Source organism: Solanum stenotomum, chromosome 12, assembly GCF_019186545.1.
Source record: "Solanum stenotomum isolate F172 chromosome 12, ASM1918654v1, whole genome shotgun sequence".
NCBI lineage: Eukaryota > Viridiplantae > Streptophyta > Magnoliopsida > Solanales > Solanaceae > Solanum > Solanum stenotomum.
The window spans coordinates 34,307,352-34,333,620 of NC_064293.1; the positions used below are offsets into that span (position 1 = coordinate 34,307,352).

Below are 26,269 nucleotides of genomic sequence, written 5' to 3' on the forward strand. Positions count from 1 at the left end.
GGGGTACTAGACACCGATTTTGGAGACCAAAAAAGAAAGTCACATGTATCTCGAATTTATGTTAGTCCACTTTTTCTATCATATAATCCGAAATTATTATAGTGAATTTCATTTTATGAGATTGCTATACTTCTTTCAGAATAGATTGATTCCAACATCACAAAAACATTTTGATTCCTAGTTCCTACTAGCAATATTAAGACTTGTTTCTTGCATGCATCACACTAAAAAGTTCATAAGATGTGTTTTTGTATAAGATTGTGGCTTAAAATATTATTTTTATTACTTAAATCGTACTATAGGAGTATTATTTTTCCTAACAAATACGACATCGTTTGATGCCCTAAAAAGAAAACGCTTTCACAACTCACAAGAGGGTATAAAAAGGGGTTCTTACTGGTAGAGATAACGTTAGCAACTGAAAGAGCGAGCAGAGTAGAATGGAGGAACCAAGAAAACTCAAAGGTCACAAAGCCAGCACCACTTGCTGTATCGCCTCTCAAAACCGCCCTGGTCTTATTGCCACTGCAGATGAGGTGAATCCTTTTAATTCCAAGAACCTTTTTTTTGTTTAATTAGACACCCAGATGAAGCATAGGTCTTGAGGGGTAGTTTTGATTGCTAAATCTTGAATTTTGTGATTATAAAGATTGAAATTTTATTGAAAGTGCATTACTTTCGACTGTTGCTTTTTGTTTATTTAATCATTTTATTGGGAAATATTAGGATGGCTGTGTGTGCTGGTTCGATTTGAGGTGCAAAGATAAAATCTTTACAATGGATGTTGGAAATGGTAACCCAGTTTCATCAATATGTTTCAAGCCAGGTTTGTGTTTTTTTTTTCTTCACTGGTTCTTCTTATTTAATTGGAGTTGTGTGATTAAACAAAATATTTAGTCTGTATTTATTAAGTTTTATTGCATCTATGTACTCCCAAATGAGAACCATAAGATGATGGACAGAGCAATACAGGGGGCTGGTGTTTGGGACTTTTTAAGAGTCTATGAGGATTCCATTTCATTCTTGAGAGACCACTGGTGTTTCTCCTTGTGTTAATTGCATCATATCCGGATTTGTTACATGCTTCCGTTGTTATTTCTTCTGTTAGTTATGACTAAAGCTTGTCTCATCCTCGCAATTAACAAATCATGACCTAAAATGGAGCCTAATGGATGCAGGGAATTCATGTAAACCACCCCAACTAGAATTGAGGTAGAGTTGATTGATGTCTAGTGGTGAGAGCAAAACACGTGATGTGTGGGTTAGATGGTCACGGGTCCGAATCTTGCTGCAGGAAAAAAATTCTCGGTATTTAAGTGGAGAGGGTGGATGCATTATCCACTAAGTTTTGAACTGTGCTCCACTTTGGTTATATAAAAAACTATTTATCTTTTGTTTGGCGCTGTGACAATGTTTATGATTACACATGCTATGGAGTTGAGAAGTCTGAATACTAAAGATTTAAATGGAAGTACTTCAAATCCTGTTGGAGCAAATTATTTGGGGAGTGGGAGAGGAGATAAAGCTTGGGAGACAACAATGTCTTGATACTCCGTGTTGAAAGTTAAGGGTTCAGATGAGCCCATAGACTAAAGGCTACATCTAACCCTGAATATGGCAAAGAAAAATGTAATGATTTGATAATTTGATGAATACAATGGGCACCTATTTATAGATGTCAAACACTAAATATATCTTATTCTTCAATGAGACACAGTACTAAAAACTGACAGTTCTAATGTTCTAAATCTGGTATTCCAACGCTAGCATTTCATGTACTAACTTGCTCCCTCAAACGCAAGGTGAGAAAACATAGTTGCTTATTTTGATAACAAAATAAAGTAAGTCTCCAGAGAATTGCCAAAGAAACATGGCATAAATTTTGCCAGACGATCACACTGAAAATTTATGGAATATTAGTGGTGACAAAGGTAGTTTCACACTGCCGCCACAACGGTCGCCTAAAATGCCACTGGATAAGAGATGTGTTTTCACCGTAATAATAACAAGTAATATGCACAGCACCATCAGAATGATAACTGGGAAGAGGCACAATGTTGCCAAAACAGGTGCCGAATGAGTTGTAGTGTTACTGGAATAGTCTCCAAGAATAGACATGGTATTGTTGAGCGGTCATGGGAAGGATATAAGGATAGTAAAACTATTTAAGCAAAGAAATAAAAGCTAGTTAGGTCTCTACTATCTACTATGGTGTAGAAACTCTACTTAAGTTTCTAGTATGATCGTACAAACTCTGATACCTGTGAGAAATATGAACAGGAATGAACTGTATTGGTGACGGGATAATTGATGAATGCAAGACACCTAATTATATGTGTCAAACATAATAAATAAACCATATTCTTTCAAAACAAAGAAGAGAAAAGATAATAAATGGCATATACCACTCTAACTTAAGAACTTCTAATATTCCAACTCTAATACTCTTAACACTAACAACGAACATTCCAACTAAAAATATATGCTGCTGTTTTAGACAAAATAATATGCTATTTTAGGACAGTTACTGAGAATTAAGTGACTACTGATTTTGAGTTCTCTGTTAGTTCTGCACTGTAATAAGTTAGTTGGAGGGATGATAACCTTCCACTGGCACTGATAACATATTTGGAAATTTGTGAGAGTCGTCAATTTCAAACATGGTATCCATGGTGCAGGAAATGAAGATGTTGTTTATGTCTCATTGGGAAGTGAAGTCAAATGCTTTGATGTGAACATGGTAATGTTATATTGTTCCACCATTACTTTCTTGTGCTTTTTTTAAACTTGTTTCTTTTGTGTGGTTTTATAATTTACCGCATCTTGTGTTATTATGGTACCTCACAAATGGCTAAATATGTTTTTTAGTGGCAATTAACATTCTTTGTAAATGTCCCTAAAGCCTATAGCGACATTGAATCCAATGGCATGGAAAGGCTTTAGCACTCTTTGCTAATGTGCATATTTATTTTCTAAATTTAGATCTTTACCAACATCTCTCTAAATGAAATGCTTTCCCTTAATTTTATGTTGTGATTTGGTTTGAGTTGGCTTCTCTCCACTTAATTCTCTTTTATCACTTTTGGGCACAGAATTTTGTTATTAATCCAGTTTAACTGTATCTCAAGGTTACTGCATCGAAACTGTTGCACAGTTACAATTACAACAAGGATGAGATAAATCAGGTATGATTTCTGTTTGTTTTCTTTTTTTATCCTTATATTTTTTCCTTTCTCTCACTGTCCATACCTTTTAAGAATGGATTTTAGCACCATAAATTTAACTTTGCTCTCCTCTTTGCAAAAAATCTGCCATTGTGCTCGTTTTGTTATTTTCCACTTGTCATGTTATCAGGAGTATGCCCGATCATTAGTTCAATTGGCAATACAATATCTTAGCATCTTCAGCATCTTCTTTATTATTATCTCAGTCCCAATTTATGTGGATCCTTTCGTTTCCCTAGAGTTAATTTGACTAAATCTTTGAAGTTAGATTGGATTAGATCAACTTAATGTTTTAAAATTAAAATTTAGATATTCAAAAACTATACGAGAAGTACTATAAGTTGCAATTTTTCTCGTGACAATATGATGAAAAATACATTTTAAAATGTTGGTCATAGTTCACATAGTTTGATCTCGAAAAATGGGAAGTCCACATAAATTGGGACAGAGGAGTAGTCTTGAGCCTCTCATCTTGTGTGTATTTTGGGACTTTGATTCCAAGAACTTCAGCTAAATGCATCAGTTATTTACCATTCTTATCTCTTAACCTGATCCTTTTTTTTTTTTTTTTTCTTGCATTAGCTCAAGGAGTTTAGCTAGAATCAATTTAGGAGGTTTTTCGTGTGGTTTTCTGTTCACACATGTAAATTTTATGGATCACTTTGCTTTTCAAACCAAAATAGTGGTACATGTTGATGTAATTTCAGGACTAGGTACACAAACCAGGGAAAAGTTATACTACTTATCTGTCCATCTCATTCTGTAAATCCCTTTGCTTCAACCACCACGCTAATAGGTCGATTGCTCTGCAATAAACTGTACCAGATCTCCACATTGACGAATTTGAACTCTGAACTAGCCTCATTATAATTTTTCCTTATCCAAAAAAAAAAAAAGTTCTGATAGAATTTAGGACTTTGTTCGAGAAGCGTCCCTTGTTTCTTTTAGGCAATTGTGCACTCAATTCTCTGTTTTTAGGCTCTAGTCTAAATGTCATGTCCAACAGATTCACCTTGTACAGGCTTAAAAACAGAAATGTAGGATTTACTCTGTATTTGTTCATTCGGATATGTATTAGGCTTTGTCCATTCAATTTTGTGATGTTTAAATATCTTCCCTTCAATATTTTAATCTCTTATGATTTCTCCTATCTAACAAGGTCATATTTCAGGTACCTCAATTAGGTGTACTATATCTTCAAACAATGCCTATTCTGTTTCTGTGTGCTTAACCTTTCTGTTTTGTAGATTGCTTGCAGCTCGAAGTCATCATTCCTCGCTGCTGCAGATGATAATGGTGATGTCAAGGTAGTACAGACAGTTCCTCTGTTTCTATAAGTATGTTGGACATCTGTTTCGCTGTTCCCATAAAAGATAAAACTGATGAGTTGTGAAACTTTTGAAAGATAAAAACTGTTTCTCTGTTTCCATAAGTATGTTAGACATCTAAGTGCTACTTGTGTTGCAGATCATTGACATCCGCCAAAATCGCATGTACAAAACATTGAGAGATGGCCACACAAGTGTATCCTTTTTTATATAATTACTATAATAAGTTTGTACTTTTCCCCAGAAACATGGTGATTTTTTTTATGTCATTCATTTTAAGTAAAATGTACTGTTCTACATTCTATTTATTTGTTGTTGCCCTTCTAATATTATCTTGCTGGCATGTGAAGTCCTACTTGTATTTTTGCTGTGAAGGTTAATTCCAATTTTTCTTCCCCAAACTTCACATAGGGCACTATTTTTTTATTCCGAACCTATCATCATTTGTGACCTTCACTATCTTATCAGATATGTAGCAGTGTTCAATTCATCCCTTGGAGACCTTGGGAAGGTACTTTTGAACTAAAATTTTCGGAATTCCTACGTCCCCCTCTGTGAAATTAACTTTCCTCCTCTAGATATACATATGACCCACATACACGTTGAACTGAATGGCCTACGTAAATGCATGAACCAGATACTTGGAAATTTTAGCACCATAAGAAGTATGATAATGTTTTTATCCAAAGTTATTTTAGAGGTATATGATGTCCACTTATACATAGACTGCAGCTTTCTTGGAGAAACTAACTCTTCCTCTAAGTTGTACTTGTAGTCTCTTTGTGAGTTTAAGCTGGTAGGTTTCTGAAGGTTTGCATTGGCTAGCATTTGACAAATTAGTCATAATCTTGTAAAGAATGATACCATTTTTACAATGATATACAAGTAATTGCGATTTGCAATCAAGTTATGTGTTTTGATAACTGAAATCAATTAAGACTTCTTTTACAGTTGCTGTCTCTCTGTTTCTCTCGCTCTTACTGTGTGCGTGTGAGAGAGACATAGAGAGTGAGACTTCAAAGAGAGATGCAGACACACAGTATATGACATCCCTTGGCCCTTTAGTTTTTACGAGAGAATCTTGATGTAGAGTTCCTCGTGCAACCAATCACCAGTTTAATCTATATGGGATGGCAACATAAGGCTTCATAAAACATGCAAGTTGTGGCGCATAAGGTTTTCGTAAAACATGCAAATTATGACAGCCTGCTACATATTATTTAATTTCTGATGATGTTTGAAGAACAATATTTACTGTCAATTGCTATGCCAAAGTATATATTGTCAATCTGCTAAAGCTCTTGCTAAGTTAGCCTCCTAGCTAAAGTTTCCAGGAATGTTTTTTATAAGCTGATGTTGACAGTATGTTGTGTTTTTTTGAGTCATTTTTTAGTCATTACTGGGGGTCTTGATTCAAAATTTGTGCTATGGGACTTCTCCAAGGGACGGCCACGGAAGATTTGGGACTTTGGTACGTTAATCCTTCTACTATGCACTCTTTTCTAGAACTGCAATTTCTAGTATTAATTCCTTTGGTAATATGTACCTTCAAGTTTAGGCATGCCTTATTACACCAGAACTGCATATCTGAATTGTAGGTGTGCCTTACTACACTAGCTACATACTCAGTTAGTTATAGGCTTGCCTTACTACACTAGCTGGAAAAGGAGCGAAATCACTAAGTTTTAGAATATCTGGTAGTTATTTCCCTATATTTTGATCACAGGGGATTAAACTTATTCGTCTTACAATGTAAAGTAGAAGAAGCAAGAATTCCCAATCCTCCCATTCCATTATAGTAGTTGGTTAATTAAGAACAGATGTTTTTTATTGAATATTTCATATAGTAGTTTAAATAGGATATGTAATGGTTGAATATGTGTAAGACAGTAATATTTTCCCCTTAAGTCTAAATAGATAAAATGATATTGTTATAAGCAAACATGGATTCTCAGAGAGATGAGTTTCAGGAGTATGAGTCAAGTGTGTAACACTCTGTAACTTTGCTTTCTATTTTCCAATTTCTATGGTATTGGCCATGTGGCAGAAGAAATACTCAATGAGTAGATTATTAATCAGATAACTGGTCATTGGTCAATTGTTGGAGCATGGAATTTTATCTAAAAGTATCCTCTGTTGCTCAGAAACATCACTGACATTTCAGTTTGTTGGTGAGAAAGGGGAATTGAGAGTCGCTAGTCTATTATCTTCCTCCCATTTTTACTGATTGAATAAAGTATCTTCCTCCCATTTTAAATATTATTCTAGAGCTCTTAGCTTGGGTGTGTCATAAATTTCTGCAAGAGTGATTTTCCATATTTCAAGTTGTCTGCCTAGCAAGATTGGGCAGAAGAAGTTCAGGACTACTCTAGTGGGATCTGCCTACTTAAATGCTCAAAACTCCTACTGCTCAGTCAAGTTCGCGAGACCTGAAAAATGATTACTGCTTCCTGCCAGTGACATCTAATTTTGGTTCTCTCGTTGCCATTTTCCAAAAGAATCTAACTCTGCCTTTCTGCAACATCTATGGTACCCCCTTAATCATTTTACATAAGTTCACCCGTCTTGGACAGACATGGGAATTTCCAGTGGATCCTTCACAGTGCATACAAAACCTAGAATGGCTGAATGTAGTGTCAGATACATACATGCATCCAATACTCATGACCCAGCTAATGTATTAGAATTTTACATGTTGATATATCTAGTTTATTAGATAGGCTGTTGAAGTTATCTTTGTTTGCTGTAGGCACACTTGATGCAGGAAATAAAGGTAATACGGGACAATGTTTGAACCCTGCCTTTGTTCATGCTCTGGCTCTTCCTGAAGTTGATGTGGTGGATAACTTTGTGAAGATTTGTGCTGTGGCTAGGGGTGATGGAGTTGTTTCTGTAATAAACGTTGAGTCAGAGCTCAATGCTGTCAAGTCTAAGAGTTCGGCTAAACCCAAGAAAGGTTCTAAGTCAACCCCTAAAGTTGGCAGTTCTTCTGCTGATCCTGAAATTGAGAATCAAAATGGAGGAGACCTGCACCTTGATCACTCTTTGGGAGGACACACTGCTGCTGTATCCTGTGTGTAAGTTTTCTTTATAGCGTAGCAGGCTCAAATCTACCTCACCAGCCGGCACTAATCTGCTGAAATTCTATTAGGACTTTTTCCACATTTGGAGACAAAGGGAAGTTCATAATTTCAGGTGGAAATGACAGACAAGTAAAAGTATGGGATTGGTCTAAGTTTTTCATGTCTGGTGCGACAAGCAGTGGCACCGATTTCCTTCGTTCTAGCTTAGGTTTGAGCAGAAAAGTGAGTTCCATTTCATTGCCTTTTATGCCCTCTCTGTCTGAAACTTTATGCCTCAATTGTTTAGTATATTTGTCTCACTATTGGCTCTTTAATTAATTAGGTAAATTGGCTATGCACAACTCCTACTGATTCAGAGAACCTAATTGTCTGTGATACATCCAAGATAGTGAAGGTTTGCAACATCGGGTGAAGCAGCACAGATTGAGCAGAGATATTGCTACTTGTACATGATGTTACCCTCGTAGAAAGTTATGCTCCCAATATGCCAGTTTTGGGTCTTTTCTCTTGTATGCTAAACTGGACAGGCATGGCTTTGCCAAACAAAGGTTCTACCCAGCAGGGTTGTGACCTAAACAGCTAGGTGCTACAGCAATGATATTGGCTTATGCTTGTGCTTCTGTAGGATTAGATGTTTTCTTTCCCATGTAATTGCAAAAAGATATCTAAGATATCAAGAATCTGAGCTTGTCTCTTCATTTTCTCTCCCTTTTTTTGGTAGGGATTGGGATTTGGATCCGGAGACATTGATTTTGAGAATTGATATTACTTAATTAGATATTTGCTTCAACGTGATATTATTTGTATATTATTCGCTTAATCTGTAAGCAGCAGTACAAAGATACTCCTTGAATGAAGATGTCTATTGCAAGTGTGCTTGAGTGTGCGTGCAATTGTCAGGTCTACCTATTTGTTGGAGACTTGCACACCTAATTGTGGGCCTCTTTCAAACACTTTTCTTGGTACATTAGGTCATTGATGTGTCCAATACATTGATATTGAACTTTATGGTATGTATAACATCTATTTTTACATCACCATATGTAAAGGTAACATGAATTTCACCTCTGATTATCGCGAGTTTTCATATTTTGATGTTAAAAATTTTAATCTTGTTAATTGGAACAGGATGATGTCAGACAGTCGAAGTAGTGATTATGTTGTTATTGTGATTGTATTCACATTTATTTGGTGAAGAGAATAATCTTATTCGTTGAGATAAAAAAAATAGGCAATCTTTAATTAGAGCGTAAAAACATGAATAAATTGAGCTTAGTTACTATTCCAGGTAGAATGGATTGAAATTATATGTGATTCAGACCAAATATTTAACTTAGAGAGAGAAGAAAATAGAGGGGAGGTAAAAAAAAGATATTAGGTCTGAATCACATCATTTCATGTTAGAAGCTTTTATTCTTCCTTGATTTTGACAGTAAATCTATAGATCTTAAGAGAGAATCTTCCTTGATCAGAAAAAAGAGCTTAAGTTGTATGCATTGGTGTTATATAATTTTTTTTAATACACTTAATACAGACAAGTTTCTATGATAAGTATTACTATTTGCTAGTCTAATAAAAATGATAACTAACATAATATAATTCAAGTGTGTAAAAGATTTTATACACTATTAATATATATAACTTGAATCCAAAGGAAAAAAAGAAGAAAAGAAGGCATGTGGCTTGACTAAATCTTTCAAATGAGGTGTGGAGGGTGGCTCAGTCTTGAAGCTGCAGCCTGACTTAAAGTTTGGTACAATAAGTTGGTTAAGATGTATAAACTCCAACCATACTCATTCCTTCAAACTCCAGCAATTTTTTTTAAAAAAATCTGCCAACACATTGCTTTCTTGTCTGAAAAATATGCCTTTGATACCAACTTCTCAACCTACAAGGCCTTGTAACGACCCTCCAAACTTTCCTTCACCATTACAATAATATTTCTCATTCCTTAGCTCTTTTCAAATCAGTGAAAACATTCCTTCTTTATATTCTTGCCACTGACACAGGAGAAAACCATCATTTGTGTGCTAGCTGTTGCCAAGAGTACTAGTGACTAGTACTGTTTCTGTGAGTGGAAAAAATGATGGAGTCAGGGGTTCCAATATGCAACATTTGCGGCGAACAAGTGGGGTTAGCTAATAATAATGGTGAAGTCTTTGTGGCTTGTCATGAGTGTAACTATCCTGTTTGTAAGACTTGCATAGATTATGAGATCAAAGAAGGACGCAACACATGTCTACGCTGTGCAACTCCATATGATGGTAAGTAAATTTTGTTTTCTCACATGACTAGATTTTGATATTTGGCTTTATTTCTGATCCCATGTGACTATTTGTAAAAAAAAAAAGTACTAAGGAAAGTCTAACATAGTACTATGCTTATTATTATGCAGAAAATGAGCAAGAATCTACTAACCATGCTATAGTGGCTTCTCATCCTGATACTGCACAGGTACTAAGTCATGTCTGGTGAAACTTCACATCTATAGTCTACAAATTGAATTTTAGTTGGTGACGAATTATTGTTTCCAATATAGGATGCTGGAGTTCATGCTAGAACAGTCAGTTTTGTTTCAACTGTGGACAGCGGTAAGTAGATGGATGCTTTGCTGCACAACATTCATAAGAGCTGTTTCTAGTCTAGTTCAATAGATAACATTATATTAAATTATTTGTTATTTCCTCATGAAGAATATCATGATGATACCGGGAATCCAATATGGAAGAATAGAGTGGAAAGTTGGAAGGAAAAGAAAAACAAGAAAAAGAAGAACCAAAGTAAAGCTGTTGTACAAGAAGCTGCTGAAGTTCCACCTGAGCAGCAGATGGAAGAAAAGCCACAGTAAGTAGGCCTTGCAAAAGCAACTTAACTAGACGATAAATTTCGTGAAATTGGGAAGTAACCATGTTATACATAGTATTGCAGTTTTTTGTCTGATTTCATAGTTCTCTTTCTTTTGTCTAGACGTCTAAATAACTATCAAGAAAACAGGAAATTTTCTAGTTGTAAAAGACTTATGTTTGATCCACCTTCAGTGATTTTGAATCTTGAACTTGCTCTATCTTTATCATGCATGTATTAATTACTTGTAATATAACTTGTGCAGGTTAGCAGATGCTGCAGAGCCACTTTCAAGAATCATTCCAGTGCCGAAGTCTCAAATTACTCCATACAGGATTGTAATTATTGTTCGATTGATAGTTCTCTGCCTTTTCTTCCACTATAGAGTAACACATCCAGTTGAAAGTGCCTATCCCCTGTGGTTTATTTCTGTTTTCTGTGAGATCTGGTTCGCTTTCTCGTGGGTATTGGATCAGTTCCCTAAATGGTCTCCTATAAACCGAGAGACATATCTTGACAGGCTTTCTGCAAGGTTAGAAATCTTCTGCACAAATATTCATATCACTGCTAATAGAACATATCCAAACTTCTTTGCATTTTTTCACTTGAAGTTAACTTTGTTTGAACGTTTCTAGGTATGAAAGGGAGGGAGAGCCTTGTCAGCTTGCACCTGTCGATTTCTTTGTCAGTACGGTGGATCCCATGAAAGAACCTCCATTGATTACTGCCAACACTGTTCTCTCGATCCTCGCAGTTGACTATCCTGTCGAGAAAGTATCCTGCTATGTATCCGATGATGGTGGCTCAATGCTTACATTTGAATCACTAGCTGAGACTTCTGAATTTGCAAGGAAATGGGTACCATTCTGCAAGAAATTTGCAATTGAACCGCGTGCGCCTGAGTTCTACTTCACACAAAAGTTTGATTACTTGAAAGACAAAGTGCAGCCTTCTTTCGTCAAGGAGCGCAGAGCAATGAAGGTAAGAGAAGGATTTTGTAAGAACTAAACATCTGCTTCAAGAATTGGGCTGCATTGTTTAGATGATTAATCTTTTATTTGGTATTGCAGAGAGAATATGAAGAGTATAAAGTAAGGGTAAATGCTTTAGTAGCCAAGGCTCAGAAAACACCGGAGGATGGCTGGACCATGGCAGATGGAACTCCTTGGCCAGGAAACAACCCGCGTGATCATCCTGGAATGATTCAGGTAAGTGGTGATTGATTTTGCAACAATCTCTGTACTCGCTGCTTTCAGATCATTTTGATTCTTGAAGTTCTAGTATTTGTGAAACTTGACTATTCAACAGAAGCATTTTGGAGTTCAAATAAGCACCATAATATTTCTTCTTCACAGGTTTTCTTGGGACATAGTGGTGTCCATGACATTGAAGGAAATGAACTTCCACGACTCGTTTACGTCTCAAGAGAGAAAAGACCTGGTTATCAACACCACAAAAAAGCTGGTGCTGAAAATGCTCTGGTGTGTTCAGATGCAATTTATTAGCATTAATCTCAGACTATTTTTATTTAATTCTTTTTACAAACTTGCTGTTTTATTTCAGATACGGGTGTCTGCAGTTCTCACAAATGCACCCTATATTCTCAATCTTGACTGTGATCACTACGTCAATAACAGCAAAGCCATTCGTGAGGCTATGTGTTTCCTAATGGATCCACAAGTCGGCAGAGACGTCTGTTATGTGCAGTTCCCTCAGAGATTTGATGGGATTGATAAAAGTGACAGATATGCCAACAGAAACATAGTCTTCTTTGATGTAAGTATCGTGAGCTACTAAAATTATATCATACTATTATATTACTTTAAGCCTCTCAAGTGATTTTCTTCATCTATTTGAATATTGAAGAATAATCTTGCTTCATTCAACATCATACACATAATATCAGTTGTTTAGTATTGAATCTCTTGATGCTGCCAAATGAATTGAGATGGATTTTATCATGTTTTCAGGTTAACATGAAAGGTTTGGATGGCATCCAAGGACCTGTATATGTCGGTACAGGAACTGTTTTCAATAGGCAAGCACTTTATGGTTACAGCCCTTCTAATCTGCCTACAATACATAAATCTTCTTCATCATTCTCTTGCTGCTGTCGCCGCAAGAAACCAGCCAAAGAGAAGGATCTTACTGAGGTTTATCGTGAGGCTAAAAGAGAAGATCTGAATTCCGCAATCTTCAACCTAAGAGAAATTGAAAGTGAGTTTTCTAGTATCTTTGAAATTAGTGAGAAATTGGCCTCCATTATTTTTGGAACTTTAACCTTGAAGCTATCATTTTGGTATCTTCAGATTATGACGATCACGAGAGGTCCTTGCTTATCTCTCAGATGAGTTTTGAGAAAACTTTTGGCATGTCATCTGTGTTTATCGAGTCTACATTGATGGAAAATGGAGGAGTACCTGATTCTGCTAATCCGTCGACACTGATCAGGGAAGCAATTCATGTTATCGGCTGTGGTTATGAAGAGAAGACAGCATGGGGAAAAGAAGTAAAAATTGAATCTCTCTCTTTTGGTTTCACTTATGGAAAGATGGGGCTAACTCTTTTCTCTTTGTATGTCCTATTCAGATTGGTTGGATTTATGGTTCAGTGACAGAGGATATCTTGACTGGCTTCAAGATGCAGTGCAGGGGATGGAGATCAATATACTGTATGCCATTGAGACCTGCTTTCAAGGGGTCAGCTCCTATCAACTTGTCAGACAGGTTGCACCAAGTTCTTCGATGGGCTCTTGGATCGGTTGAGATTTTCTTGAGTAGGCATTGTCCTTTGTGGTATGGATTTGGAGGCGGCCGCCTCAAATGGCTCCAAAGACTTGCCTACACCAACACCATTGTCTATCCTTTCACTTCTCTTCCCCTCATTGCATACTGTATTCTTCCTGCTGTTTGCCTTCTTACAGGAAAATTCATCATCCCTACGGTAAATGCTTCCACTTCTCTGACTTGTTTACAACTTTCGAAATTGTTTAAAGATTTTGCAAATGAGTGCACATTAGGAGATGGTATTACGGCTGCTCTTTCTTTAGTTTCTATATATAATTACTGAGTGAAATTCTTGTGCCTTCTATGCAGCTGTCGAATGTTGCAAGTATACTCTTCCTTGGTCTTTTCCTTTCCATCATTGTAACAAGTGTGCTCGAGCTACGATGGAGTGGTATAGGCATAGAGGACTGGTGGCGTAACGAGCAGTTCTGGGTGATTGGTGGTGTCTCTGCACATCTGTTTGCAGTTTTCCAAGGATTCCTCAAAATGCTTGCTGGTATAGACACAAACTTCACAGTGACAGCCAAAGCAGCAGACGATGGAGAGTTTGCCGATCTCTACCTATTCAAATGGACAACAGTCTTGATCCCTCCAACCACAATTCTCATTGTCAACTTAGTTGGTGTTGTTGCTGGTTTCTCTGATGCACTCAACAAAGGATATGAGGCTTGGGGTCCTCTATTTGGCAAAGTGTTCTTCTCATTTTGGGTGATCCTTCATCTTTATCCATTCCTCAAAGGTCTCATGGGACGCCAAAATCGAACTCCAACTATTGTTGTGCTATGGTCTGTTCTGTTGGCTTCTGTTTTCTCACTAGTTTGGGTCAAGATTAATCCATTTGTCAGCAAAGATGACCCTTCAGCCATGGTTCAAAACTGCATTGATATGGATTGTTGAGCTTCGAACAAGTTTCTTGAACCATACCACATGTTTGATAATGTAGGCTTTTTTTTCATGTAATGTGGAGGTGAAAACTCTTCAATTCTTGCACAGTTTGAACAGCTTGTATCAGTTTTTCTAGTAGAAGATTTGTTTGGAAATAGAATGTTGAACTTTTAATTGAAACTTTTGAAATTACAAAGGTAAAGTTGAACTGATAATGAAAAGTACTATGGTACTTAAGATTAATGGAATTCTTTTCTAGTCCTTTGAGTTTTCTCATAGTTCTAACAGAACACTGGTAAACACACTTTAGACTCAAAATGTGCTATTCATTCATTCTTTAATCAAGCAGTTTGATTAAACTTTTGATTAACTAACAGCTAATAAATGGTCTCAAAAATCAAGTTTAAGAGCAAAATCCTTGATTATATGTGACCTTAAAAAGGACAACCTTAATTATTCAGCCCTTTGTTAATAATCCACCTTTGAAAAAAAGTCTAATTAGAGGAAGTCTTTCAAAGAGGGCAAACTAAAATTTTGGAAAAACCATAACTTCTTTTTTACTCATCCTATACTTGATATCCGTATTGAAGTCCAACTAATTCAAATTTGCATAGAAAAATTCCATTCATGGAGTGAAACTGACAACAACAACTCCATTCTCGAGAATCAAAGTCAAAATTGATATGTAAGAGTCATTACTAGTTTTAATTTAACCTTGAAAAAAATTTCTTTGACTTATTACTTTATTGATTCATGTTAGTGAAAGGTAAAATGTGTTTTGTCACAAAACCAAGAATTTCCTAGTTGTGTAGACCACAATACTTTAATCCAAAGGATAGAATCACATAATAATGAAAAAACTAGTATTCCAAGCAAAGAATAATCATGAAAAATGTTTATGAAAAGGGCCAAGAATGGTACGAGGAAAAAAACATATATATATTAAAAAAAGTTGGAGTGCACCTGAGTCCAGCAGAAAATATTTTGATTCTGATTAAACCTTATTTTAATATATAAAATGTCCTTCGCTTCGTACTTAATAAACAAAATAATCTCTACTATCAACATTTGTTTTTTTAATGTCCTTCGCTTCGCACTTAATTTACAAAATATAATAATGCTTGATCAATTTTTGGAAGTCGCAATTTCGACCTTTGACCTTATCGAAACAATTTTCTCGTACATTTTTAAAATTCTTTTGCATGTGATGGCCAACATGACTAGCTAATATGTGATGTCCTAATAATAATCTGCTTAAATTCGAGGCGACTGATTTAAGAACCTGAATTTGAGTGGATTAGCTGATTAAAAATAGTCGATAGGTGATAAGTATTAATTATTGAACAAGGGAAAATGTATAATTAAAGTTATAAGTTCATTCCAATCAGTAATTTTGGTTGAGATTCGGTATGTATGTTAAAAAATCATTAAATAAAATAAAAATAATTGATTTTTGAACCTAATACATGAAACGAGTTGTACTATAGTCTAGGGTTTGAACTCATAAAATTTAAATTTTGAATATATCCCTAGTGGTGAAAGACACTAATTGAAACTAATTTTATGAATAAGTTTATGTTTAGACAGAAATGTTTGATAACATAAGTAGAATGTGATTAACTTATAACTTCTAACTTTAACTATGTAACTTATAAATATTACTTTCAAACACAAAATAACCCCAAAAAATGTTTACAAGTTTTGCTTATAAGCTTATTTAAATGATAAATACTTACCGTACTCAATATTCACATGAAAACACATTAACTTAGCATAGAATAATACTTTACTTCATTATAATGATCAAGTTCATGTATAAACATAGACACTAATAATTTTACCTATGTTAACACCTTTTTGACCCAAACCAAGTCTGTAATAATTCCACAATCCAAGGTGTCCACTAAGATTCGACTCGTAAACAGCGCCTCATAGTGCAACAGGGTTCGAGCTCAACGGGGCTCCGCCCTCTCAAAATCCTTTTCTTGTACAAACTCCAACATACCCCTCACACTTCACAAGAAGTTCTCTTCTTTTCCTTCTACAAATCTTCTTCCTTTCTTCTTCTTCAACCATGGCTCCATTCTTCCTCTCCTTGACCCTTCACCTCTTTCTCCTCTCCACAAAATCATCATCTCAATCCACTAATCTTGACCCAAACCAACTCAAAGCTCTCAGATCACTAAATGTACCAACAGGAAAAGACCCTTGTTCTCCCCTTCACAATTCCACCATTTGTGACTCTTCAACTCCCTTTCACCATCTCATCTCCCTCAAACTCATAAACTGTTCAAATGATGTTACATTATCCCAAACATCTCTCAAAACTCTCTCCACTCTCCAAGACTTACAATTCATCAACTGCCCTGTTTCTCCTATTCATTTCCCTTCTGAACTTTCCTCCAATCTCCAATCCTTCACTTGCATCAACTCCCTCAAGAAACTCACTAGCCTTTGGCTAATTCAATTACGCAATGTGACAAGTTTAACGGTGTCACATGTTCCTGTTTCTGCTAGTGGCCCTTCTATAATCTTGAACAGTATCAAGAACTTGCAGAGTGTCACAATATCTCATGCAAATATCAAAGGGGTTCTTCCTACAAAATGGCATATGAATCTTACTTATGTTGATTTATCTGGGAATCAACTAAAAGGGAAAATACCAAGTTCTTTAACTGAACTTGAAAATCTTTTGCATTTGAATCTTTCTTCAAATTCACTCAATGGGACTATACCAAATTCATTTGGTAACTTACTTTCTTTAAAAAATGTGTCATTAGCTTCAAATGCTCTGTCTGGAAGTATTCCGAAATCGATTGCTGCAATTCCTGAATTAGTCCATCTTGATCTTGGATCAAACCAATTGAATGGAACTATTCCAAAGTTCATATCAGATATGAAAGGATTGCAATACTTGAATCTTGAAAGAAACAATTTCGAAGGGGTTTTGCCATTCAATGCTTCTTTCATCAAGAAACTAGTTGTGTTCAAAGTGGGAGAAAATTCAAATCTTTGCTACAATCATTCCACATTGTCTTCAAAACTGAAACTTGGCATTGCCCCTTGTGATAAACATGGATTGCCACTGTCTCCGCCGCCTCCTAAGGAAGATTTCAGTGATGATACTGCCAAGGATGATAGTCCACCACCTAAACATGAACATGGGCCAAGCAGGGTTGTTTTTGGTGTGGCTGTTGGGCTTTCATCCATTGTGTTTTTGATTATTTTATTGGTTCTATTGTCCAAATGCTGTAAATGATGATGAGGGTAAATTGTGACAAATTCTTGGTCCAGTTAGAAATTTGAGTTTTGAAAGTATGAATCATTTACGCTATTGAAAGTATGCATGTGTTCATGATTTAGTGTCTCTTGAAATTGATTCACAAACAAAAGTATGAACTTTGTACGTCTTATTATTAATCTAGCTCAAATTGGACTCAAATATTTAAATGAACAAGCTTGCGTATACGTTTGAACTTGTGTTTATATAATTATATATCTTCTGCGAGAATATTTTATATACTCTATAGTCTAGTCAATCTTATAAGACCTGATCCTTATTTTTTTTATACTTAGTGATATTTGGTACTTGATGAATGATGATATGAGCTATGAGCTATAATTAAAGATGTAATCATGGGTTCTCTGTTAGCATGAGTAATAAATAATGAAAAGATCAAATATGTCAGCTTTACTATGTTCATGGTTGGTTTTTTATTTACTTATTCCAATCTTAGTACAAAGGGAACATGCCTCTCCTGATTCTTTTCAGATTATTTTTAATTTGACAAAACATAATGTCTCTTTAACTCACAAAGGGTCAAGAAAAGTTTAAAGACGACTTGGGATTCATATTTGAATTGATGAAAAGAAGGATAAATTGAACTCTAATCTTTTTTATTCCATTTATATAACAAATTTTTTAGATAGAAATTTGTTTTCATCGAGTTCTGACCATGTCCTTTTCCTACAAACTTTGATTATACATGTTGATAAAAGGCTTTGCTTGTTTTTTCATTTTCCTAACATTCACAAAGGGTGACTATAATAATTGGAAAGAAACAAACAAAAGTAAAATCAATCCTATTCTCATCCAAAACCATATTCTACTTGCTGTAGCACGTGTGACAAGTGATGATGAGACACAAAAATGTGTACATGGCTTTTGTGGGCAGCCTGCATACACGTCTACTCTTTTTTGTGGTGTTGAATGAATGTGTTTCATTAAAATAAAGAGTCTACGGTATATGTAGTTATTTCATTAAGAATCGAAAAAATAAGATTTTCAAGAAAATATGGGTGCAACAGCAACTGCAGTTTTCTCTTCAAATTCCATATCTCAATTGCCCTCCTTCTCTGCTTTATGTAAACCCAACTTGGGGATCCGAATACCAAAAGGTACTTTTTTCTAATTATGAAAATCTTCCATGGAATGAGTTGATTTAGTTGTGTTCTTATGAATTCTTGAAATTAAAATTGGAATTTAATTGGGAAGTTACTTCGAAAATCTTGGGTTGTATTATTACTACTATTGGAATTGCAAGCAAGAATTGTTCACCCAATTTACTTCGACTTACCTGTGTTATGAACATTGATCTAGGTTAGAATGTAGTAGTACTAATTAACTAGTAGATGTGTGTTTAGGTCTCTGTAAACCTTTGCCTCACAGTATAGCCAGGCGTTAATTAATTAGTCGAGGTACATGTCAGCTGAACCTAAAACTAAACCCACAAATAATCCATACAATTGATGTATAAAAATGTGGAATTTGAGTGATCTTGATTTTAATCAAGAAGGGTCAAGTAGATGAGAAGAAGAGATTTAGTATGCCTGTTGTAGCTAGATCTGCTTTTCGATTTAACTTTGTGGATGTTTTTCTGTTATCTGTAGAGGAATTTAGTATATTTTATAGGGAAAAAGGACAAATATACCCCAAACTATCGTAAATGGTAGTAGATACCCTCCGTCATACTTTTGGGACATTAGTGTCTCTGCAATCCAAAAACTAGAGCATATATGCCATTCACAAACTAAATAGAGACACGTGGCGCAATCTTATCCGTCGATCCTATATTTTATAATTGTCGGGTCGTGGATAAGATAAGATTATGACACGTGTATGTCCATTAGTATGACACGTGTATATATGCTCTAGTTTTTGGACGGCGGGGCATCAATGTCCCAAAAGTGTGACGGAGGGTCTCTGCATACCATTTACGATAATTCGGGGGTATATTTGTAATTTTTCCCTATTTTATAATCACCATCACTTGTAAGTTGTAGGAAGGAGTGCTTGGGAAAACTACGTGAACTTATTTTTAATTCGTCATTCTTGGTTTGTGTGTTGGGGGAAGAGGGGAGAGGTTGGGGGGTGGATTTTAACATGAGGGACATCCTTGATATGATTTTCACACAATGAGACTAATATACCTCAACAGTCTGATATTGGCTAGATATGCACATCAGGGCTAAGAAATAGAAGTAACTTTGTAGTCTGGCTCTAATTGTTCGAAATTGACCTCCAGCGTTGGCATATGAAGTTAATGAAGATTAGAACTAGAGAAATAGTAGAAGAAGAATAAGAAGAAATAGACTAGGAAGAAGAAGAAGAATCAATCTGTTATAGAAGCTTATATCTGAGAGTTATAAGATTTGTCACAATTCTCTTATTGATTCATTGAAACAAATGAGTACAAGAGTGATTATATATATACAACACTTCTGGAACTTAGTTAGTTAGAGCTCCTAACTAACTTTTGGATAGGTAGTTATATAACCGACTAACTAACTTATACACTTCCTATTTTGAATATTGAACCAACTAATTTCGCTCACTAATCTTAACACTCCCCCTTAAGCTTGGAAGCGAAAATATGTTCTGAACTCCAAGCTTGGAACTGAGCAACTGATGTTGAATTTTAGTCAACCCTTTTGTAAGCATATCAGCTGGTTATTCATGTGTAGGAGTGTACTTGGTACATATTATTCCTTGTACAATTTTTTCCCTTATGAAGTGGCAGTCTATCTCAATGTGTTTTGTCCTCTCATGATACACAGGATTAGCAGCTAACAAGATGGCTGTTTTACTGTCTGTGCATACTTCTACAGGTTTATGCATTTAAATCCCTTAAGTCTTTTAACAGCCCCAACATCCAGATGATTTTTGTTACAGTTGTAGCTATACTCATGTACTCAGCTTCTGCTGAGCTTCTAGAAACAGTAGATTGTTTCTTAGACTTCCATGACACCACTGAGTTACCAAACTTGATAAAATACCCTGTTACAGACTTCCTTGTAAGAGGACAAGATGCCCAGTCAGCATCACAAAAAGCTGTGAGATTGGTATCTTGAATGCTGGATAATAATATCCCTTGACCTGGCTGACCTTTTATGTATCTAGCAATCCTTAAAGTTGCTTCCATACGAGTCTTTTTAGGTTGTTGTAAGAATTGACTCAAAGTTTGCACTCCAAATGCAATATCAGGCCTTGTCATAGTGAGGTATAGTAGCTTTCCTATCAATCTCTGATATAGGCTTTGATCAGCTGGAGGATCTTCTTGTACATTCTCTGAATAGAAGTGATCATCATATTGTCTTGAGCTTAGCTTGCTGTTATTATCAATAGGAGTTACGGTTGGTTTTGCATTTCCCAGTTCTGTTTCAAAAATGAGTTCTAATGCATACTTCCTCTGATACATCAGTATACCCTTACTTGATCTGGCAAACTCAATCCCCAGAAAAAACCTTAACTCTCCTAAGACCTTCATCTTGAAGGTTTGATTCAGTTTAGCTTTTGTTTCTTCAATGGCTGAACACTGCTTCCTGTAATTAGCATATCATCCACATATATGAGAACAAACACTGAACCTGTTGATGTTTGCTCGATAAACAAAGAGTGATCATTTTCACTCTGCTTGAACCCAAACCTTAACAATGCCTCATACAACTTTGCATTCCACTGTCTGGGAGCCTGTTTCAATCCATAGAGGGATTTAGTGAGTCTACACACTTTATTCTCCCCCTGACTCTCAAATCCCTAAGGTAATTGCATATAGATTTCATCAGTATCTCCTTGAAGAAATGCATTAAATACATCCATTTGATGTATCTGCCAGTGTTGTTGTGCAGCAATAGCCAAGACAGTCCTAACAGTCTTCATCTTTACAACAGGACTAAAGGTTTCTTGATAATCTATACCTTCTTTTTGGCTGTACCCCTTTGCCACCAACCTTGCCTTGAACCTTTCAACCTCTCCATTAGATTTGTACTTAACTTTGAATATCCATCTGCAACCTATAGGTGTTTTTCCATCAGGAAGCTCAACTACTTCCCAAGTATAATTATCTTGCAGTGCCTTTATCTCAGCATTCATTGCCTCAGTCCACTTAGGATCAAATGCTACCTTCTTGTAAGACTGTGGTTCTGTCACACTTGACATCTTTGCTAGATATACCTGATAGGTAGGATTAATACTGTTGTATGACACATACTTATCCAAACTGTAAGGTCCTTCATGGATGTTTAGTGACACAAAATCTTTTAACCATAATGGAGGTTTGGTTTCTCTTCCTAATTTCCTCACTTCAGTTTGACTGTTCTGCTTGTATATCCTCATATACATTTGTTTGTTGTAGGTTGGTAGAAGTCTCCACCTCAGCATTTTCAACTTGTTCTTGAGGCAGTAACTCAGCTTGAGAATTATGTTGTGAATGTGTTGTTACTGACACTTCTTTTAGATCATCCACTTCATGATTTATACCAATGTATGTAAAAATAGGAACTGAATCCTTGGACTTGAGTTTGAATGGAAAAACATCTTCCTGAAACACTACATCTCTGTTAACAGAAAACACATTATTAGCTAGATCATATACCACATATCCTTTTTGAGTCTCAGCATAACCCAGGAAAACACAAGCTGTAGACCTGGGCTTCAAATTGTCTAACTCATTTACTCTCTTAGCAAAACATAGACATCCTAACACCCTTAATTGATGCAAAGAAGGTTTCTTATTATACAGTTTTTCAAAGGGAGATATATCAACAATAACACTACTAGGCATCCTGTTAATAATATAAACAACAGCTTTAACACACAACCCCCAAAACATTATAGGAATATTTGCTTGAAATCTTATGGCTCTTGTTATCTCTAAGATGTGTCTGTGTTTTCTTTCAGCTATTCCATTTTGTTGGGGTGTGTAAGCAACATGAAGTTTGATGTATTATGCCTAACTCTTTGAACAACTCAGAAAAGTTTGTATTCACAAATTCAGTACCATTATCACTTCTTATAACCTTCACTTGCTTATTGAATTGAGTTTTTATGTAAGTCAAATAAGTTTTCAGCATTGTACACACATCAGACTTCATTCTTAACAGGAACACCCAAGTCATTCTAGAGTAGTCATCTACAATAGTTAAGAAGTATTTGAACCCATCAAATGTAGGTTTTTTATAAGGACCCCACAAATCCATATGTAGCAAATCAAAAGTACTCAAGCTGCTAGAAGTACTAATAGGAAATGACATTCTAGCTCGTTTGGCACAAGGACATACAGTACATTTACTTATGGACTTTGTAATATCCTCCAAACTAGTATTTAACAACTTCTTAAGCTTTGAACTAGAACTATGCCCAAGCCTTTTATGTAGTAACTGAACATCTATTTTCTCAGTCTTTCTATCACTGTGCTCAGAATGTCTTGCTGACAATACAACATCATCTTCTTTATCTATTTTGTTGGACAAAATGTACAATCCTCCATCCTCTTTACCAATCATCTTCACCTTTCCACTGAAGAGTTCCTGAAACAAACAAAAGTCAGGAAAAAAGGATACAGAACAATTCAACTCCTTGGTTAGTTTAGCAACAGATAATAGATTAAACTTGAACTGAGGAATATAAAATACTCCTGAAACTGTGTTCTTCCCATCTAGTGTGCTAGAACCTAGATGTGTTACCAAGGCTTTATCACCATTTGGAAGATGTACTTTCTTGGGATTTTCAACTTTAGATATAGACTGATTTTTTAAGAGACTCAGATCAGTCACAACATGATTTGTGGCTCCTGTATCTAGCATCCATCCTGGACTGTGACTCTGACTTCTTGAAGTAGGATTCGTACCTACTGCATTTACACAATGTGAAACCTCTGACTTCTTGTCAAGGAATTGCAAGACCTGATTATATTGCTCCCTAGTCAATGTACATGATTCCAGCTGATTCTGATGTGGTACTTTAACCTCTCCATCACACCTCAACTGTCCACTTCCTGCATCACTTGCATTTGACCTCACTCCATCATCAGACCTTGACCTCAACCCATCCTCAGATTCACCAGTTACATTATATGCAGAACTACTTACTCCCTTCTTTTTGAACTTAAAATCCTGTGGATATCCAATGATCTTGTAACAATTTTCCCTTGTATGTCCTTTAATTTTGCAGAAATCATACACAAAATTATATCCCTTCTTGAACCTATTTTGAGTTCCACTTGTCCTTGAGTACATAACAACATCAAAAGACCCTTGTAGACTCGCTGGACCAGTACCCAACACTCCTGCATTAGCTACAACAGATCTCTGACTTTCATCACTTAAGATCATAGAATAAGCTTGATTAACACTAGGTACTGGTTTCAGCATCAGAATTTGACTTCTTGCTTGCAGATATGAGTCATTCAATCCCATGAGAAACTGAAACAACTTCAAATTTTGATGATGCACACTATATTCCTTTGACCCCTCACAAGAACATCCTGGGATTGGAACTAGAGCTTCAAACTCTTCCCACAGTTCTTTGAGTTTAGAATAGTACACAGAAACAGAACTGGTGCCTTGACTTAAGGTGGCAATTTCTTTATGAAGATTAAATATTCTTGATCCATCCACCTTGTTGAATCTTTCGAACAAGTCATCCCATACAACTTTAGCACTTGAAGCATACATTATGCCTCCTAACAAGCTTTTTGAAACAGAATTCATGATCCAAGACAGAACTATGTCATTGACTCTTTCCCAATTGCCCTCTAGCCCTGGAAACATTTCCTTTTTACAAGATCCATCAACCATTCCCAGTTTGTTTCTTCCTAGCAACGCAATCTTCATTGATCTAAACCAAACTGAATAATTTTCCACTCCAGTTAACTGAAACAAAATTATTTGTATCCCACTTACATCAGAAGAGTGCAAGAACAATGGGTGATTGTGATCAATCACAGCTACAGCTCCTCCAGTGGTACTAGTGGCCTGACCTTGAGAATCAGCAGAATTTGGTGCCATTTCTTGAACCAACTTCGAACCTTCGAATTTGTATTAATGTCAATCGAGAAAAACTTGCGGAATTCAAGCAATGACTCTCTTGCTTGAAAGCTCTGATACCATGAAGTTAATGAAGATTAGAACTAGAGAAATAGTAGAAGAAGAATAAGAAGAAATAGACTAGGAAGAAGAAGAAGAAGAATCACTCTGTTATAGAAGCTTATATATGAGAGTTATAAGATCTCTCACAATTCTCTTATTGATTCATTGAAACAAATGAGTACAAGAGTGATTATATATATACAACACTTCTGGAACTTAGTTAGTTAGAGCTCCTAACTAACTTTTGGATAGGTAGTTATATAACCGACTAACTAACTTATACACTTCCTATTTTGAATATTGAACTAACTAATTTCGCTCACTAATCTTAACAGCATAGACATATCAGAACCACTGGTGATCTCCTTTCGTTGAGTTCATCTGTTTTTTTTTTTCCGCTTTCCATTTGGAGATAATGTTTGTATTGGACATACGTTTGTATATGGATCTTGTGATTCGATTGATTATGTATGCTTAGACACTTTTTATTTCAGTCTACTAGAATTGACAACACCCAGCGTCACTGGTAAGCCTCATATTTCATCCAGACATGAAGATGAGTATGCATCTTATTAGATGGCATGAATTCTGGAAATTTAAACTGAGGTATTGATTTTTGATGCAGCTTGTTCAATTTGGCAGAGATTGCATATGGGGTTTCCTTGAGTACAAATCGTAGGGATTTTCATTGTTCAACTCTCTCCACCATAAGAGCTGATGGGATCAGGCGACGGAAGTCTTCAAAAGATGCTACGCCAGGGAAAACATCCAAAGGAAGTGAGCTCAATATACAGCCATCCCCCGACAGTAAATCGCCAAATTCATTAAACCAGGAAGAGATCATTTCTCTTTTCAAGAGAATACAATCTTCAATTTCAAAAGGTGAATCTACAAGTTCCAAGAAAAGAAGTACCAAGTCTTCTGAAGAGAAGCCCGCTATTGATTCGGTCTTGGAAATCCTTCGTCATTCAAAGACAGAACCAAAAGGTAGTGATTTCTTTCAGTTTTACCCAAGCCTGTTTCCAGTCGTCCCACCTTTTCCCAAAATTCTATCCCAGTGCAAATGATGATACATACTCAGTTAGCTAATATCTCTTTTTCTTTTGAAGGTACTAAGGATGACAAGGGTTTGACTCATCAAAAAGAACCGGAAACAGACTATCCCCCAACAGCAGATCCAAGATCAACACGCCTACAGTCAAGCTTTGTGAAAAGATCGCCTCTACAATCCCCATTTAACTCCAAAGAAAAAGTTGAGCTCAAGGCGGAGACATCACTGGAGAATCATGTTGAAAGTGAAGCAGTCAAAATTGAAGAAATGAAACTTCCTCAGCTTAAAGAACTAGCAAAATCTAGAGGACTTAAGGGTTATTCGAAATTGAAGAAAAGTGAACTAGTGGAATTGCTCATCAGTTGTTGAGACAATGCAAAGATGATCAAGTTGTCCATCCAATGCTTTACATACTTGACGGTTAACTACAGGACTAGTCTTTTTTTCGTATCAGCTTTCTTTCATGGAGAAACAAGATGAAAAGGCAGAATACTGTGTGAGTTTTAACACATTCATTTGTTTGTTGGTTTGTAACATATGTTGTCTTTAAAGTCTAATTGCATTTATGATCACTTTCTAAAGTTGCTTACCTTCTCCTCTCCATCCCCCAACAGTTTGCTTGCTTCAATGGTTGAAAGAGGGGTTACTATTCCTCCAATCTGCTAGTTGTTTTCTTACATATATCTGATGTGGTCTTTTA

At 35.9% G+C, this 26,269-nt stretch overlaps 3 protein-coding genes across 4 annotated transcripts; all 3 read left to right on the forward strand.

The window, feature by feature from the left end:
* Positions 1 to 396: 396 nt before the first annotated feature.
* LOC125847358 (cellulose synthase A catalytic subunit 8 [UDP-forming]) lies at positions 397 to 14,468 on the forward strand. The gene is made up of 25 exons (XM_049526991.1): positions 397 to 536; positions 727 to 826; positions 2,679 to 2,740; positions 3,129 to 3,185; positions 4,472 to 4,531; positions 4,692 to 4,748; positions 5,021 to 5,063; positions 5,946 to 6,023; positions 7,302 to 7,629; positions 7,704 to 7,857; positions 7,958 to 8,045; positions 8,163 to 8,183; positions 9,711 to 9,899; positions 10,031 to 10,089; positions 10,175 to 10,226; positions 10,329 to 10,479; positions 10,745 to 11,011; positions 11,115 to 11,460; positions 11,550 to 11,687; positions 11,835 to 11,960; positions 12,043 to 12,255; positions 12,450 to 12,696; positions 12,789 to 12,988; positions 13,069 to 13,422; positions 13,575 to 14,468. Exons 1-25 carry the CDS (start codon positions 441 to 443, stop codon positions 14,160 to 14,162), a joined length of 4,074 nt encoding a protein of 1,357 aa, XP_049382948.1. The 5' UTR covers positions 397 to 440; the 3' UTR covers positions 14,163 to 14,468.
* Positions 14,469 to 16,224: 1,756 nt separating this feature from the next.
* Positions 16,225 to 17,495, forward strand: LOC125849479 (receptor-like protein 51). Its single transcript, XM_049529566.1, has one exon. It carries the CDS (start codon positions 16,225 to 16,227, stop codon positions 17,407 to 17,409), a length of 1,185 nt encoding a protein of 394 aa, XP_049385523.1. The 3' UTR covers positions 17,410 to 17,495.
* Positions 17,496 to 18,405: 910 nt separating this feature from the next.
* On the forward strand, positions 18,406 to 26,158 carry LOC125849481 (rho-N domain-containing protein 1, chloroplastic). Of its 2 annotated transcripts, XM_049529568.1 has the most exons (3): positions 18,406 to 18,548; positions 25,161 to 25,505; positions 25,628 to 26,158. In XM_049529568.1, exons 1-3 carry the CDS (start codon positions 18,446 to 18,448, stop codon positions 25,936 to 25,938), a joined length of 759 nt encoding a protein of 252 aa, XP_049385525.1. In that variant the 5' UTR covers positions 18,406 to 18,445; the 3' UTR covers positions 25,939 to 26,158. The 2 variants fall into 2 exon arrangements, 1 of the variants encoding a protein (XP_049385525.1); XR_007444644.1 differs by lacking the exon at positions 25,628 to 26,158 and having other exon boundaries at positions 25,144 to 25,412.
* Positions 26,159 to 26,269: the final 111 nt, after the last annotated feature.

Excerpts from the sequence above, each read along its gene's own strand:
- LOC125849481 (XM_049529568.1), top strand. The coding sequence starts at position 18,446 with ATGGGTGCAACAGCAACTGCAGTTTTCTCTTCAAATTCCATATCTCAA. Across the intron at positions 18,549-25,160 it reads GGGGATCCGAATACCAAAAG|AGATTGCATATGGGGTTTCC; the intron begins GTACTTTTTTCT and ends TCAATTTGGCAG. Across the intron at positions 25,506-25,627 it reads TTCAAAGACAGAACCAAAAG|GTACTAAGGATGACAAGGGT; the intron begins GTAGTGATTTCT and ends TTTCTTTTGAAG.
- LOC125847358 (XM_049526991.1), top strand. The coding sequence starts at position 441 with ATGGAGGAACCAAGAAAACTCAAAGGTCACAAAGCCAGCACCACTTGC. Across the intron at positions 5,064-5,945 it reads CCCTTGGAGACCTTGGGAAG|TCATTACTGGGGGTCTTGAT; the intron begins GTACTTTTGAAC and ends GTCATTTTTTAG. Across the intron at positions 8,184-9,710 it reads CATGGCTTTGCCAAACAAAG|TGGAAAAAATGATGGAGTCA; the intron begins GTTCTACCCAGC and ends TGTTTCTGTGAG.
- LOC125849479 (XM_049529566.1), top strand. The coding sequence starts at position 16,225 with ATGGCTCCATTCTTCCTCTCCTTGACCCTTCACCTCTTTCTCCTCTCC.